This window comes from Callorhinchus milii, unplaced genomic scaffold (genome assembly GCF_018977255.1).
Source record: "Callorhinchus milii isolate IMCB2004 unplaced genomic scaffold, IMCB_Cmil_1.0 Scaffold3, whole genome shotgun sequence".
Taxonomy (NCBI): Eukaryota; Metazoa; Chordata; class Chondrichthyes; order Chimaeriformes; family Callorhinchidae; genus Callorhinchus; species Callorhinchus milii.
In genome coordinates, this window is record NW_024704744.1 from 60,144,462 (window position 1) to 60,161,719 (window position 17,258).

A 17,258-nucleotide genomic window follows, 5' to 3' on the forward strand; every position below is an offset into this window, starting at 1 on the left:
TTTTTAACAGGCACTGTGGACCTCAAGGGTAGGAAAAACATTTAAGCCACCGGATTAAAACTAGTCACCTTTATATTGCGTGCAAAGAAAGAACTCATTTGCGGTGGAGAAAATGATAGCTTTACATTGAATGACCCTTACTGAGGCCATTGTGATGAAGATGGCATTTTTCCTGAACCAGAAGAATTGCAAGGAAGAAGGGTTTTCAGAAAGGAAACGGGCAGGTTTCTTGAAATTAAAAGGAATGGGGGTTATTAGATGGTGAACTAGATGAAGAAGAACTATGAAGAAGTGGGTACGGACTGCATTGTACATACCAAACTGATTATTAGAATGCACCAAACTAGGGTGTTCAAGGCAGGATTAGATGGATTACAGGATCTTTGAAGAGGATTTTTTTTTGAAGAAAGACATTTAATACCAGTCCCAGGTTTGAAGCAGTTATCAGGTAATGGACTTTAACGATCAAGAAACCAGCGTTTTTTTCTGTTCCTTATATTAGTTTACATCGATGCAAACGACCACTTTCCCTGGATAAAAATCAACACTCGTCAGGTTGAGATCCATTGGTAAAAGGCAGAAAGAGAGTGGAGGTTTCACCACTGCTCAGCAGAATAACTTTTAGAAAATAAATATTAATCAAAAAAACTAACTAAATAATAATAATTCAGTCACTCAATCCATGACTGTTTGTGGGACACTGCTGTTGGCTGCCCATAAAATATACAGTCAATTCATTTTATAGTATATTCTGTGAAGCTCCTTGGGACGTCTCCAAGATGTGATATACCAAATGCAAGGATTATTATTATTATAGATATGTCAAAGAAGGAGAGACTATTGTATTCAGAATATTTTTTTGCAGTTTGTTTTAAATTTGAAACCAATGGGGACTAAAAACTCAAACTCACCAATGAGGGCAAAATCGGTCACCAATGAGGATAAAATTGATAGCTCTGAATAGCGAGTTCATACAGTACTATTTACATAACCTCAATCTATAAATGTACAGCCTGTTGCAAAAGAAGACGAGAGTTATTAACTTAAAAGTTTCCATGGTTCCTCCAACTTTCCACCAAACGTTGGAACATCCGACTGACTGTTCCTATTCGACTGCCGATCAGCAACAGATGTTCCATTTACAGATGTAAATATCCCCTGCTATCTAACAAGCAAAATTACATAAGGCAGCTTAAATTCAGAGTTCCTTTTTTTTTAAATTAATAAATCGGGTAAGGTTTATGATCTTATTAGGTTGCACTTGCTTCCCAGAAAGGCAAAGTTGATCAAACGTCACATTCTGCAACTACTTACATTCATATAAAGTAGCACTTTTCATGTCGGGTGGATGTCTCAAAGCACTTTACACAACTGATTGCCAAAACCCATAAAGATGAGTTTTGAAAGCGAGGACAGGGCAAGGCAGAGGGACTCTGTGATGGAGTCCAGAGAACAGGGAAAGAATGGCTGAACTAAATCTACTAATTCTAAGCACTCCGTGACACTACACACGTAAAGGGTGCTATATAAATGCAAGTTGGTGTTGTTGTAATTCTACTAATTGTCTTGCAGAGAGTGAAAGGGCCAACACTGTTCAAATAGAATAGCAAATAGAATATTCAAAAAATCTCAGGGTGGTGGGGAGGGAAGGGAGGAAGCACATTTCCCCTTACTCACAACCTATTGGGAATTGGAGTCCTAGACCCCATATGAAATTAGTAATGGTATCGTTAGTATGGTATCTATCCCACATTTCAGCAAGCCCTCATACTTCCCTGACTTTATATGGACAGTCAGCAAGTTGCAGATTACTGTTTAGGCCACCCACTTGTTCACACAGAAGTCTGCAACTTGTTGCCTGTTTATATTGTTTGGAATGATTTTGCAAAGGAAGGTCACGCAACAAAAAGGAAATCATATCCAGCCATCTTATCCCTCAGGTAGAAGATAACACACAATATTAACGTATTTTGTACAACAGCTCTCATTTCGGAATCAAACCCTAGATACATCAACAGCAATCATCAACAGAAAATCAAGGTGGAGCACTGATGGTGAAGATTTTACACTCGCTTTTTCCTACTAGAGTAACGCCTCCAGGCAGCTTAGCCAGCCACTCACGACCCTTTTTTCAGAAGACCTGGGTGGTTGGGAAGTTCACAGAAAGATTCTGGCCTTGCACCTCAGCAATCCAACAAACGTTCGCCAGGCCTTCTAGTGAGAATAGGTTTGAGTAACCTTGTTCAGTCAGTTGCCTACATATGATGACATCCTCATCATGCTACACAGTGTCAGTAAATCGTGAACATGATCAGCTGAACTGGCTTCTCACAAAGTGTAGATGTGTTGCTGGCTTTTTAACTCGTGACTTCAAAGTGCTTCAGAGAGTTTAATGTAAAGCGTAGCGTATTTGTAGGCAAATTCAACAGTGAATATTCGCACACCATCATGTTATAAACATTCAATGAAATGAACAAAGTTTTTTTTATTTGGAGGATTGCTGGCCAGGATACCAGAAGAAACTTATTTTCCCTTTTGAAATCAGCCATTGGATCTTTGATGTCCATCACAACAGGCAAATGGGAACTTAGACAGCAAATCTAGCTTCCCCAGATTTGCATTGGAGTGTCATAGGAATATAGGAAAATAAGAACAGGACCCTGTCACCTGTTTCATCAGTTTATTCAACTTTTTTTAAATCGTAGAAGTTAGAGAAAAAAAATACTTCACAGCTGACTTCTCTCGAAATCAAACTGCAGTTAAATCTTCCCACACCAGCACAGATGGTACAGCAACCACAGGACAGCCTCCAACATACACATATATACACCCATTCTCACACAAATATCAAGAGTTTGTTGTCAAGCACATCACCTTGGAGCCAGCTCAGTTCACCTCCAAGAAGCCCCATTTGCCTACCAGTTGGTCGGTTGGCATCCAACAAGCTCTGTTCTTCAATCTTAGATTCACGGAAAAGCTTTTTTTTTAGTCAGCTGGGTGTCTGCCACATGCAAAAAGCCATCGTCATGCTTAAGAGTATCCAAACCAGACAAAGTTCACAAATGTATACCATCCACACATGAAAATTTCCCTGTGTCTGGAATGGAATGCACACTGTCCCCCTGGAGGGATACACCGTTTACCTAATTTACTTAGAGTACTAAGTTGGAAAAGCCAAGGCTTGGGACGTCCTCTCGATGTGAAAGGTGCTACACAAAGGTCATTTTGATGTTGTTGTTGTTGGATCCTAGGGTATGCGTTGAGGAGTGCTGGAGTTTAACCAGCTAAAACTGCGCAGCCGCACTGGCAAGTTTCTGCTGCTTGTCCAGCTCGGACCACCGTACCTGTTAAGAGCTTTGGCTTGCACGGTTAACAGGAACTGAGTGGGAAGAATACCCACACTCAGTGGCTGGCCTGAACCTCCAAGTCTTGCTGATGATCCAGGCTGGCTCATCAAGCTGGTCTGTGACCCGCCTGGCTCAGCAACCACATTACTGAGACCGCCACAGAGAGTTCATTTGATTCCAATATTTTCTTGCTAAGCACATCCCCTGGAGCCAGCTCAGTTCCAAGGAGACCCTGCTTATCTTTGTCCATATTCTCCCTCACCCCCCCAGAAAATAGTCATAAAGCAAAAGCCAGAAGTTTAAAGCAGATTTCAAACATCACTTCGAAGTTGATGCAGCAAAACTAATAGAATAGCTAGTAACGTGCATTTCAATAAAATTCACAATATTCATCAGAATCTTTACTGCTTGATTGTTTCTGACTGAATTTTTGTTTTAAAAACATCGTAAATGAAGATCACACCTTTTTGAAATGCTGTATGTGCTTTTTATTTCTTGCATCGTTCATGACTCCTAGAGCGTGAGGAAGAAATACAAGAGCAGGCCGGCCCACAGTGAAACAGTTTCCAAGTGCTCGGACCTTTAAAAAGAAACAAATTCAGTCCCTCTTTGCCTAAAAAATTCAGTATCTAAACTCTCCAGCGAATCCCATGAGGGCTTTTGAGAAGTCCCTTCAACATGAAAGTAGCTAAATCAAATGAAAGGATTAGGATTATTTTTGTGAGAGAGCACTTCACCACAGCTCAGCCCAGATCAGACCCCACATACTTCCACAGCCTGAAACAGAACATTCATGCACCAATGCCCCAATGTCATCAGACCACTCATAAATTCCGATTTGTTTTTTCAATGGCAACCAGTATTATGAAGGGTTAGTGCTGTGTGAGCAATGAACCCAGGACATTTAACTTGCTCTTGCAGCAGATGACAATACTGCCATCTCATGGCACTGGGAGACACTACTGCTTATCCTTAAAATGACCTCTCAGAATCACAACTACTGTATTTAATAAAGTCTTACCATAAGATTTTAAATTCATACAATTCATCTTCAGGGGTAATCACAACTTTAGGTGAAACAACGGGTTTCTGCATATATTCACATTAGGGTTACGGCTAAATATATCTTGGCAATCTCTAAGAAGGCTCTTACAAGCTTTTCTTAAAATAAAACTTATTTTATAAAACCTACAACTATTAATCATTGTTCTGAAAGACTTTGAACTTCATGAATTGGTATAAAGAATCACACTAATACCGGAATGGATTATATGAAGATACCCCCACCCCATAAAAATAATTGCCGTTTCCACAAATAAAATTATTCTCCTTCACTAAGTTAGTTGGTAAAGCTACTATGAAACAACCAGATAATGCAAGGTCCGTGGTCTGTGTGACATTGGTTGATCTGAACATGGGCAGCTGTAATACACTACATTTGGTTTTGAGTATCCCTAAACTACAAAGGGCAAAGAGGAGCCAGATTATTATACTGTGAGCCCGAGCTGGAACATGTGTCTGTGGATGCAGACTGAGAACAGAATTGGATCTAGCGAAGATGCTCCCGCATGAGGAAAGGCCTGAAAAATGGTCATATTCAATGGTTGATATTTCAACAACAACAACAAAATTACATTTATATAGTGCCTATCATGTCGGGAGGACATCCCAAGGCGCTGGACAGACAGAGTTATGGAGCCGAGCTGAGGGTCGGGGTGGGGGAGGAGGGCGTGCGGGGGTGGGAGTAGGGAGATTGAAAGCACGGTCGAAGAGGAGGGTCTTGAAGGTGGCGAGGGGTGAGATGGAGGGACTCCTGCGGATGGAGTTCCAGAGGGTGGCCACAGAGTGGCGGAGGACCCGCCCGCCAATAGTGGGGTGAGCAAGGCGGGGGATGAGAAGCAGGCCACAGCTTGCTGAGCAGAGGGAGCGAACAGGGTGGTAGGGGTTAGGAGGTCTGAGAGGTAGGGGAGAGCAAGGCTATAGAGGGCTTTGAAGGTGAGGACCAGGATCTTGAATTGTATCCCCTGTGTGATGGGAAGTCAGTGGAGTTGGGTGAGGATGGGGGTGATAGGGTCACGGAGTCTGGTGCAGGAGAGGACACGGGCTGCAGAGTTCTGGATGATCTGCAGCCTATGGAGGGAGGAGTTGGGGAGGCTGACAAGCAGGGAGGTTGCATAGTCGAGCCTCAATTTAAAGCGCTCTGAGAATCTGTCCGGCGTGGGGGGGCGCTATATAAATCCAAGTTGTTGTTGTTGTTGTTGATGTAATGAAGGCGTGAATGAGGGTTTTGGTGGCCTGCAGTGTGAGACAGTGGGGGAGCTGGGCAACGTTTCAGAGGTGGGGGAAGGCAGAGCAGGTCATGGCGCGAATGTGGGATAGAAAGGATAGCTGAGGGTTAAACAAGACCCCAAGGTTCCCGGACTGGCTCAGTGAGGTGGAGTGTGCAACCATGGATGGTGATGCTGTCAGTGCCTGAGGTGTGAAGGCGCTGACAGGAGCCAATCAGAAAGGCCTCGGTCTTGTTGACGTTCAACTGAAGAAAGTTAGCTCTCATCCAGGACTTGATGTCTGATAGACATTCTGCCAGGACAGCAGTGGTCCTGGGGTCGAGGGTGGAGGCAGAGTGATAGAGTTGGGTGACATCCGCATACATGTGGAAGTTGACCCCATGTCTGTGGATGATGTCACCAAGAGGGAGCATGTAGATGTTGAAGAGGAGGGGAACAAGGACAGAGCCCTGAGGAACATCGCACGAGACGGTCCGGGGGATAGAGGAGAAGCCATTTGAGGATATGAAGTGCAGGCAATGTAAGAGGTACGATCTGTACCAATCAAGGACAGCACCGTGGAGGTTGAGGTGAGAGGAGAGGCAGTGGATGAGGATAGAGTGGTCGACGGTGTCAAAAGCAGCAGAGTTCAAGGAGGACGAGGAGGCAGAGGGAGCCCTGGACAGAATGTCATTTGTCACTTTGACCAGGGCTCTTTTTGTGTGGTGGGCGGCACGGAAGCCCGAGTGGAGGGGTTTGAGAAGGGAGTGGTGGGAGAGGACAGAGCGAATCTGAGAAGCAACAACTCGTTTTAGGACCTTGGAGAGGAAGGGGAGGTTGGAGATGAGGCAGTAGTTAGAGAATAGAGAAGGGTCCAGGGAGAGTTTTTTAAGGATAGGACTGATGACAGCGGTTTTTAATGGGGTTGGAACAGTACCAGAGAGAGGTTAATGATGTCAGTGAGTAGAGGGGCAAAGAGATGGAGCTGGGAGGTAAGGAGGGGGTTAGGGATGGGATCCAGGGACCAGGTGTGGGTTTCATATGGGTTATGGTGGTGATGAGAGAGGAGAGGGAGACGGGTTCAAAGCTGTGGAGGGAGCAGTGGGTAGGAGCTGGGATGAGACGAGGAGATTGTAATTGCAGTAGCAGAGGCAGCTGAGTGGATTCCCTCGACTTTGGATTCGAGGAGGTCCAACATCGCCTTGCAGTTGGCATTTGAGGTGAGAATGGGTGAGGCATGAGAGGGTGGGCAGAGGAGTCGGTTTGTGATGGAGAAGAGGAACGCAACTGGGCTTTAAGGGAGTGGAGGTGGCTGGTGTACCAGGGTGATTTGCATGAGTAGGAGAAGGTTCGGGAAGAGAGGGGAGCGAGGGCATCAAGAGTGGAGGAGAGGGAGCTGTGGAGAAGAGTGACCGAGGAGGATAGGTCAGTGCAGGAGGACGCCCAAAGGGAAAGGAGTTCAGATGACTCCAAGGCAGCCGAGAGGGAGGGGGAGATTTTTTTCCAGGGGCGGTATGAAATGGAGGTGGGTTGCGTGGCGGTGGGGTGAGGGATTGAGGTGTTAAGGGAGTTGAAGCGATGGTCCGAGATCACTTTGTCGATGATGGTGAAGTCCAAGTCGGTGAGGCCCCGAGTGATCACCAGATCGGACGTGGGTGGCGGAATGGATGTGACGGGAGAGATAAGGGAGGAAAAGTCAGCAGAGGTAGAGCAGGAGGGGGTGAAGTGACGGTTGAAATCGCCAAGGATGAGGAGGCGTTCAGAGCAAAGGGAGAGGGAAGATAGAAGGGTGGAGATGTCAGGGATGAAGGTGGAGGAGGGCTTGGGGGCGGTAGATAAGGAGAATTTTGAGGGAAAGGTTGGAGGGATGATAGAGTGTAAGGTGCTCAAAGGAGGGGAAGGTTTCAGAGGAGTACGGGGATAGGCCGAGCGGGGACTGGGAGATGAGAGCCACCCCGCCACCATGGCAGTTAGGCCGAGGGGTGTGATGGAAGGTGTAGCTGGGTGGTGTGGCCTCATTCAGGGGGAAAGTGTCACCTGGAGTGATCCAGATTTCAGTGAGGAATTCAGTGGAGAACCATCATCAGTAGAACTGGAATCTTGTCCCTGCGTCTTGCAACTTTAGGAGAGTGGATGGAAACTAAGATTGGTTTTAACTACTAAAAGAATCATTTCAGCTAAATGAACAGGACAACCCCCACTCTAACCCAATGGCCTCAGTCCGTAAGCTCACAGACCCTGCATTAAACCAAAACACAAATGACTGCCCAGCTTCCAGGTTGTTAAGTCACAGTGGACATCATTGCATATTATGAGCCTTCACAAAGTGATGTTAATGGCACATCACAGAAACACACAGGAGCAATGTTAGAGGTGCTTCATTGTACGCTTGATGTAGGAAGTGACATTAGCCGTGACCAGACTCAACAGTTGGCCATTTTTTAGCACAGGACAACAGGACAACCAATCAATCTTACTCAACATCTCAAACTCTTCTCAAAGATGATGGGGGTCACTGAGCAAGGAGAGAAAGAGAGAGAGTTTAAGGAAGTTGATCAATTATACCATCAATTCGATAAGATTTTAAGAGCACGTAGAGATAGGTCAATGGGGGAAGACAATTGCAGAGACTGGGGGCACAGTGGCTGAAGATTGCACACCATGTAAACAGGAAGCCAAAATACATTTGAGATCTCCCCCCCCACACACACAGATACACACATACACAAACACTTCATTCAGATTTTGAAGAATATTTGTTGTATTACTGTAGTAAGCTCAAAGGAAAGAGCATTAAAAATAAGATTTGCACCTAGTATAACTATAGAAAATCACAAAAATATTGTTCTGTTAATATCTCTCGTAAGATTTCCATACCGAGTCCTGCCTGAATTCTTTTTCCAGACACATGCACATTCCAGTACCTAAAGGGTTGACAGTAAATAAACCACGTGCCTTCTGAGCACCGTTTTTTTACAGAAAAAGCAATTATCCTGATCAAAGCCATTCCCATCCTTGCATATTTGCACAAATAGTCCTCAGGAGTACAGAACAACCCCAGTTGTATTCACTCCATAGTCACAGCCAATCATATTTACTGGCATCTGATGAAATTGGTAGTGAGGTATTCTGCTTCTGAAAGACTGTGTTTCAGGTAGGTAGAATCTATACAATTAACATTCAGATTGAACACTGGAACCTCAGCTGAAACCATTGTGGATTTAAATCCCCTTTGTCACCTATGGGCTATTGGGCCATTAAAGGCCTGAAGGCTTTTGGTAACCAATTTTTAAATAAAGCTGATCTGAATGTAACCTCATCCTTATTTTGGGTGGTGATTTTAAAGCTATATTGGATAAATGGTTTATAAAAACACACTAAAAACTTGCTGCTATTTACAGTAATCTCCTGATAATAAGATCCTATCTTATATCAACACACGGCCTATAGAAGCGCTCTGGGATGCTACCTGCATGAGGAATACTATATAAATGGAAGTTGTTGTTGTTTTACCACACTGTCATTATCCCGGCCGCCTCCCATGTAAAATGTGAAGAAGGCCCCCCCACTTTTTTTCAACACTATTATAACGTATAAAGTCACATTCTATACATACCTGTAAGTAAAATATCAGATATAGCATCAGAACAAATTTATCTGCACCACTCACTCAGCATGGTGATAGGTTTCCACTCGCGTCAAGTAAACCAGATGAACAAAAAATAAGTCAATGTCTGATCAGATGCTTAAATACATTGAGACCGTGAGTTTTTTTTAAAACAATCCCCAATGTGAGAATAATTTTGAATGGAGTGTAATTTTCTGAAAGAAATATTGAATTTTCATTTTAATCTCCTTATACAGAATGTCATATCTGAAAGTGCTTTATAATAACTATTTAACTACCGTGTGTGGGACACAACTGTGAGAAATTGGCTGCTGCCTTTCACCCACAAAATATACAGTCAATTAACTCAATTAAGTCAATTATATAAGTATATTCTGTATATTATGTGAAGTGCTTTGAGTTGTCTTGAAGATGTGATAAGGCACTATCAAATGCAAGGATTATTATAATTATTGTCAAGTATAGTGACTGTATTTGAAGGCAAAATTGGCGACCAAAATAGAGAACAGTGAAGTCTATAAAATAGCTATGAGGTGAATAACTATTTTCTTATCTGAGGAATTGTTGGCCAGGACACCAGGAGAAACTCCCTTCTCTTTTCAAATACTGTCATGGGATCTTTGATAATTACCTGTAAAGTCAAATCAGACTTCAGTTTAACACCTTAACCAGAGGAGGGCACCTCCAAAAACAAAGAATTCTCCTAATATCATACTGCACAATAAGTATTTTTCCCAGTATATGTTGCACAATGGAAAGATTTAAGATAATTATTCCCATTTCAAGGGCATCTCCATGAACCCAGACACTTCACAAGATCATAAGAAAGGTTTAGATAAAGGTACTTTGGTCCATTTCACAAGGTTAGTATGAATGAAAAAGACTCTTTGGCCCATCTGATCTCATCCCTCCAGAACATCCACCCTAACATCCCCTCAGCACAGCATCAAGCTTCTTTTTAAACGAGTCCGTGTCCTGGTCTGCACCACCTCTCCTGGCAACCTGGTCCAACATCAACAGCAAGATTTCATTTAGAGAGCGCCTTTCGGGAGGACGTCCCAAGGCGCTGGACAGTTGGGTCGGGACCCGAGCGGGGGGGAAATGGTCAGGGTGAGGGGAGGGAAGGGAGGGAGCGAGGAGGGGGGAAATGGTCAGGGTGAGGGGAGGGAAGGGAGGGAGCAGGGAGGAGGTAGAGAGTCGAGAGGGGAGCTGAAGGCACGGTCAAAGAGAAAGGTCTTGAGACCGGCCTTGAAGGAGGAAAGGGAGGAAGTGGCGAAGGCACTGGGGATAGAGTTCCAGAGCCTCGGGGCTGAGAGGCTGAAGGCCCGGCCACCGATGGTAGGGCGGTTGGGGCGGGGGATGTGGAGCAGACCGGAGCCAGAAGAACGGAGGGTACGGGCAGGTAAGTAGGGGGATAGTAGGTTGGAGAGGTAGGAGGGAGCAAGGCCGTGAATGGCCTTGTAGGTGAGGATGAGGATCTTGAATTTGATCCTCTGGGGGATGGGGAGCCAGTGGAGGTGAGCGAGAGTGGGTGGTCCAGGAGTTGATTACCCTCTGCGTAAAGAAAGGCCTCTTAGTATTTGTCCTGAAATTGCCCTTTTCAATTCTAAACTTAGATCATCTTGTTTTATTATTTTGATACATCCTCAAGTATTGATCTGGGTTTAATTTTTCTATCCCATTTAAAATGGTGTACTCCTCTTTGAGGTGCTCTCTCTGTAGTCTTCTTTCAAGATTGAAGAATCCTAGCTTGTCTGATTGTTGCTCATAGCTCATAGCTTGGAGTCATGTAGCTTAGTGGTGAGAGCACTCGCCTCGCAAGTGAGAGGACCTGGGTTTAATTCCCAGGCAGAGCAAAACGTTGGGTAAGTTTCCTTCCTCCACATGCCTCTGTTTAACCAGCAGTAAGTAGGAACCCGGTTGTTAGTCAGTTGCCAGATCGCTCTTCTGGGGGTAATAATCTCTTCAATAAATAAATAATAATTTGGTCACTCAATCCATGACTGTTTGTGGGACACTACTTTGTGCAATTGGCTACTGCGATTCACCCACAAAATATATGGTTAATTCACTTTACATTATATTCTGTGGAGTCTTTGAGACATCTCAAAGATGTGACAAGTTGCTATATCAAATCCAAGTATTATTATTATATAGTGCATTTCTATAACGTTGGGATCTTGTTGCTCTTCTCTGCACCACTTGAGGGCATGGACCGCCCCCTTATGTCACAGTGACGAGAACTGTATTCAACGTTTGATCTCATCTGTCCAGAATACCCACCCTACCATCCTCCTATCACAGGACCTGATTTTGTTTTCAAATGATATGAGTGTCCTGGCCTCAATCACACTTCCTGGTAACTTGTTTCAGCAGTTAATTTCACTCAGAACAAATAACTACTTCCTGGTATCTGTCATGAAATTGCTCTTTGCAACTCTAAATCTGTGTCCTCTCGTTCTGCTGTGTTGGTGCAACCAAAAGTATTGTTCTGTTACGAGTCCAATCTTTTCGAAACTATGTACATAGCTCATTCCTTTAACACTAGAGGCCAAGATGAGTTCCATTTTTCTACAGCTCAATGTCGATGAGACTCTCTTGCTTAACTCCCATAAGCATCTTATCGTAAGCGCTGATCGCAATGGCTTGCACGGATTTTCACTCCACCTCACAGAGCTTGATTCACACCTTCATCAATCAATCTAGCTCTCGTTGCCAAGTTAGTCTGCTGTAAAAAAAAATTAAAAGTCATCTGATTCTTATTTGTGGAGTTAAAATATTAAGACCATTTGTTTCAACTGCACTGCTCCTGGTCTATCAACAAATGAAATTAAAACTGAAGATGCTGATTGTTCTTCACAGAAGATATGTGAATTAAAAAAAAACAAAAGAAAAGCAAAACCTACCAGGGAAATCTACCCTGCACAAGTATAATAATAATAATCCTTGCATTTGATACAGCGCCTTATCACGTTATTAAGGCACTTCACATAATATACTGTAAAGTGAACTGAATGTATTTTATGGGTGAAACTCGCCAGCTAATTGCGCACAGCAGTTTCATGGGTGGTATGGAGAAGTTGACAAAATTGATCTTCCTGATTGAGATAGACCAGTGGATTTGGGAGCACAACAATTCACCAATGTTAAATAAATTATGTATGTTGCAGTTCTCATCAGGGCTCGAAATAGTCTTCTGCTGTTTCATACATCTCTCTCTGGGCCACAAATAATCAGGTCCAAATTGACTGCTAATCACTGATGACAATTCTTTGTTCCTTCTCCAGTAGTACCTGCCCAGTACCTCTCTTTCTGGCAATGTGATAATAATAATAATAATAATAATCCTTGCATTTGATATAGCGCTTTTCACGTCGGGAGGACGTCCCAAAGCGCTTCACAGAACACACTGTAAAGTGAATTGACTGTATATTTGTGGGCGAACGCAGCAGCCGATTGCGCACAGCAATGTCCCACAAACAGTCGTAGATTGAAAATGACCAATTTATTATTGTTTTGGGTTTTGGAGGGATTATTATTAGGCGTATGGAGTGATGATTAAATCCTCATTATACCTGTTGAGAACTTAATTTGGCAACAAGCAGTGATTAATGCTTTAAACATTAAAAACAATAGTTTCCCCACTTTCAGGTTTAAAATAAAATTATCCAGAATCTATATTATAATTTTTCAATATTATATGAAATGCCTCCATACATATGCTCTCTTAAAATTGGAATATTAACATCAATTTCTATGATTTATGATGATTCTATCCATCATGACATAATCTTGAAGAATGGCAGAGTCCATATCCATTTTATGTGGAAACACTGTAATGGATATTTATTTACCGCAAAAATTAATTTTCATGATCCATGTAATAAAATTGACAAAATTCCTGTGAAGCTTTTTGAGATGTCTCAACAGCACAATAAAGTGCTATATCAAATGCAAGGATAATATGCTGTAATTGTGGGTAGAGAGGGGAGAGCACACCTCTATATGAACTAGCCCAGGAGCATTGATAAGCTAGGTGGCCTCCTCCTTACTGAAAATGTATATTTCTATTGGGGGATATCTATACAGAACTTCTTCCCAGGAGATACAGTGGATGAATAGGGTATTGGGGTATGGCCTGTGAAAGAATTGGGTTTAATCAGCCAAATATCCTTTTCTAAGACCATTATTTATGCTCTCAAGGACAATGGTAGCCAAGCAATTGTAACAGAAGATGTTGTGTTTGTTTTGGATTTCAGTTGTATCAAATATATTTATAAATAAAATTTTGTGGATGAAAAGGAAGGTCTTTAGGCGGGATTTCAAAGTGGGAGGGAGGGAGGGAGCAAGGCGGAGTGATTGAGAGAGAGTTTCACAGCTTTGGGGTACAGCAGCTGAAAGCACAGCTGCCGATGGTGGAGCAGAGGGGTGAGAGATGAACAGGAAGCCGGAGCCGGCCGAGTGGAAATAGTGAGTAATGAGTAAGCAAATCAGATAGGTGTGAGGGCAAGAAGGGATTTGAAAACGAGCGAGGGGATCTTGAAGTCGATCCTTTTGATAATTAGAAGCCAGTGGAGCCTGGCAAGGACTGGTGTGATGGGGGTCCGGAGTTTTGTGCGGGCAGCGGATTCTAAATTAATTGAATTTTGTGTATGGTGGAACTGGGGAGACCAGCGAGGAGGGCATTTGAAAAGTCCAGCCGGGAAGTGACAAAGGCTTGGACGAGGGTTTCGGCTGCTGTGTCTGTGAGGTACGAACGGAGGCGAGCAATGCGGCGGAGGTGGAAAAAAGCAGTTCTGGTCAGGGAACAGATGTGGGGGAGAAATGAAAGCCATGTGGATTGAACTTGACACCTAAATTATGCACAGGTTCGGTGAGTCTGAGGGAGAGCCCAGGGAGGTTGAGGAGTTAGGACCTGCAGGAAAGAAGATACTTATGGGAGCCAAGGAGTATGGCTTTCCTAAATATTCTTTTACATCTTTATTTTTGAGCGCATTGATTTTCTTTTAAACTGCACACTTTTAAATGGCACAATGCTACGTATAAAACATTGTCTTGCATCCCCAAACCCTGGGTACGTAATCCAGGTACAGGAGTGAGGATCACTTTGGTGATGTTCCTCTCGCTGTACTGAATACTCTGTCGTCTACGTCGACAGTGAACTAGTATGAAGTGTATCATACACTAAGCCGCCCCATATGTTACTTATGCATGATATGGATGATTTTAACTTTTAAAAGAAGTGGCAGGGCCTCCAACAGCCAAGTTATCCAGGTCACAGCGGAGGTCACACCCTGCCTGTGGCTCAGTTAACAGCACCATTGAGACTCATTCATTGTGCTTTCGATCACGACCCGATTTTAACCAACACACGGCTCTGAAACTAAATGCAGCCCAGAGGGCGCCCATGCAAGTTTGCAACATCGTGCAGCGTCTTTCGAGAAGTGTCACTGATGACATTTCCCTGAAGTGGGCATCTGAGCTCTCAGCTGTAAATACACATTGCAACAAAACAATAAGAGCTTTATATTGCACTGCATTTGCATAAATGCCCTAACCCCCCTTTAGTGGAGTCTTGTAGCTCAGTGGTTAGAGCACTCGCTTTGCAAGCGAGAGACCTGAGTTCAATTCCAGGCAGAGGGCGAAACCTTGGGCAAGTTTCCTTACTCCACACAGAGCCTAATAATAATCCCTCCAAAACCCAAAACAATAATAAATTGGTCATTTTTCAATCTACGACTGTTTGTGGGACATTGCTGTGCGCAATTGGCTGCCGTGTTCGCCCACAAATATACAGTCCATTCACTTTCCAGTGTGTTCTGTGAAGCGCTTTGGGATGTCCTCCCGACGTGAAAAGCGCTATATCAAATGCAAGGATTATTATTATTATCATTATTATTTATAGTGTGTGAGTGGGGGGTGGGGGGGGGGGGGGGGAGAGGACACAGTGCAGAGTACACAGCCTCCCTGACCCTATCGCAGCAATTGCCAGTCCACACACACGCATCCCGCCCCCTGGCAGCCAAGTGCCGCGGAGCTCAGTACCTGGAGAGGCAGTAGTCACAGACGGAGCCGCCGGCTTTCTTGCAGGGGATGTAAGCGTAGGGCGGGGCGGAGTAGAGGCGGTGCCCCGGGGCTGCAGCGCTGCTCGCCCTCAGCCCGTGACCGCGGCTCCCGCAGCCGCTCCTGTGCACGCGGTGCGCCATATGAGCTGCTCCCTGGCCACGCCCACTGCCCGGCCTCAGGCCCCCACTGGCCGCCGCCGCCGCCACCGGCACGTGACGGGGGCCGCGTGGCCGTGGCTGCGAGTGACGCACGTGGGGAGTGCTGCTCCGCGGCCACGTGCCCCCCCCCCCCCCCCCCCCCCCCGCCCACTGGGCGGGTTAATGTGCCTGAAAGAAGATTTGGGTTTGGGGGCGACCGGTTGTCCAATTTTTAAAACATTTCAATTGGAGACCTGCTGAGGGTTCCCCCCCTCCCCCGGTTTGCGGACCTTTTCCTGCACAGTTTCGAAAGCACTAACCGAAATTAGCCACTCGAGCCCGCTACCCCCCCAGGAGGGAACACACAATATTGGGCTACTATTTGGTGGACCTTGGGCTACAAACGCGTATTAATTTCTTGCTGCTTTCCTACCTCGCTATTGGGGCGAGGCTGGGGGGGGTGGGCGGGCGCCATGCTCGGGGATCCCTCAAGAAAACAATAATAACTTGGTCACTCGATCCGCGACTGTTTGCGGACATTGCTGTGCGCAATTGGCTGTCGAGATTCGCCCACCAGATACACAATAACAAGATGACGATTTGTGAATCACCTTTCTCACCGGGAGGACGTCCTAAGGCGCTGGACGTCAGGGATCAGGACCCGAGCGTGGTGGGGGCAGGGCTGGGATGAGGGAGGATAAAGAGGTGGGAGGGCGGCCGAAGACACGGTCGAAAAGGAGGGTCTTGAGACCGGCCTTGAAGGAGACAAGGGAGGAAGCAAGGGGAAGGGACTGTGGGATGGAGTTCCAGAGAGTGGGGGCGGAGAGGCTGAAAGCCCGACCACCGATGGTAGGGCGGGTCGGGCGGGAGACATGGAGCAGGCGGAGCCCACTGAACGGAGGGAGCGGGCAGATTGGTAGGGAGTCAGCAGGTCAGAGATATAGGATGGGAAGGCCATGGAGGGGCCTTGAAAATGCAGAAGAGGATTTTGGATTCTATCCTCTGAGGGATGGGGAGTCAGTGGAGTCGGGCGAGGGTGAGGGTGATGGGGTCACGGAGCCTGGTGCGGGAGAGGACATGAGCTGCAGAGTCCTAGATGATCTGCAGCTTGTGGAAGGAAGAGTTGGGGAGGTCAACAAGGAGGAAATTTCCGCAGTCGAGTCTTGAGGTGATGAAGGCATGTATGAGGGTTTCGGTGGCCTGAGGGGTGAGGCAGTGGCGGAGTCGGACAATTTTGTGGAGATTGAGTCATGGCACGGATGTGGGGGAGAAAGGACAGTTGTGGGTCGACTATGTGTTAAGTTGCTGCACTTAAACACTGACTACCCATACAATCATACTATGGGTGGGGGGTGGGGGGAGATCTGGTCTGGCGAGCTGGAATTTCCAGCTAAGTGCAACTGTGATACTGGTACTGGCATTGTAATTATTTGAATCTCGCAGTTGAAGATAGCGCCAGTCCTTTCCAGGCTCCACTAGCTCCCAATTACCAGATGAATTGATTTCAAGATCCTCTCATTTTCAAATCCCTTTATGCCCTTGCATCTCCCTACCTATCCGATCTGCTTAACCCCCACTCCACCCCATCTCGTTTGTCCTTCATGCCCTCCGCTCACCATTAGTGGCCGTGCCTTTAGTCACTACGCCCAGAAACTCTGGAACTCTCTTCCTCAATCCCTCCACCTTGCCCCCTCCCTCCCCACTTTCAAATCATGCCTAAAGACCTTCATTTTTGATCGTATTTACGGTCACCTCCTGCCTCCCTCTCCCCCTGGCTCGGAGTCAGACATTGCCAGTCAAGCACTCGGGAGAC

General features: G+C 45.4%; 1 protein-coding gene across 1 annotated transcript in view; it reads right to left on the reverse strand.

Annotated features, from left to right (window-relative positions):
* smyd3 (SET and MYND domain containing 3) overlaps window positions 1–15,479 on the reverse strand; it is a 400,254-nt gene extending 384,775 nt beyond the window's left edge. The window contains exon 1 of the mRNA XM_042332902.1: window positions 15,288–15,479. Within this exon, the coding sequence (XP_042188836.1) occupies window positions 15,288–15,448 (161 nt within the window). The 5' untranslated portion in view covers window positions 15,449–15,479. The remainder of the gene's footprint in view (window positions 1–15,287) is intronic.
* Window positions 15,480–17,258: the final 1,779 nt, after the last annotated feature.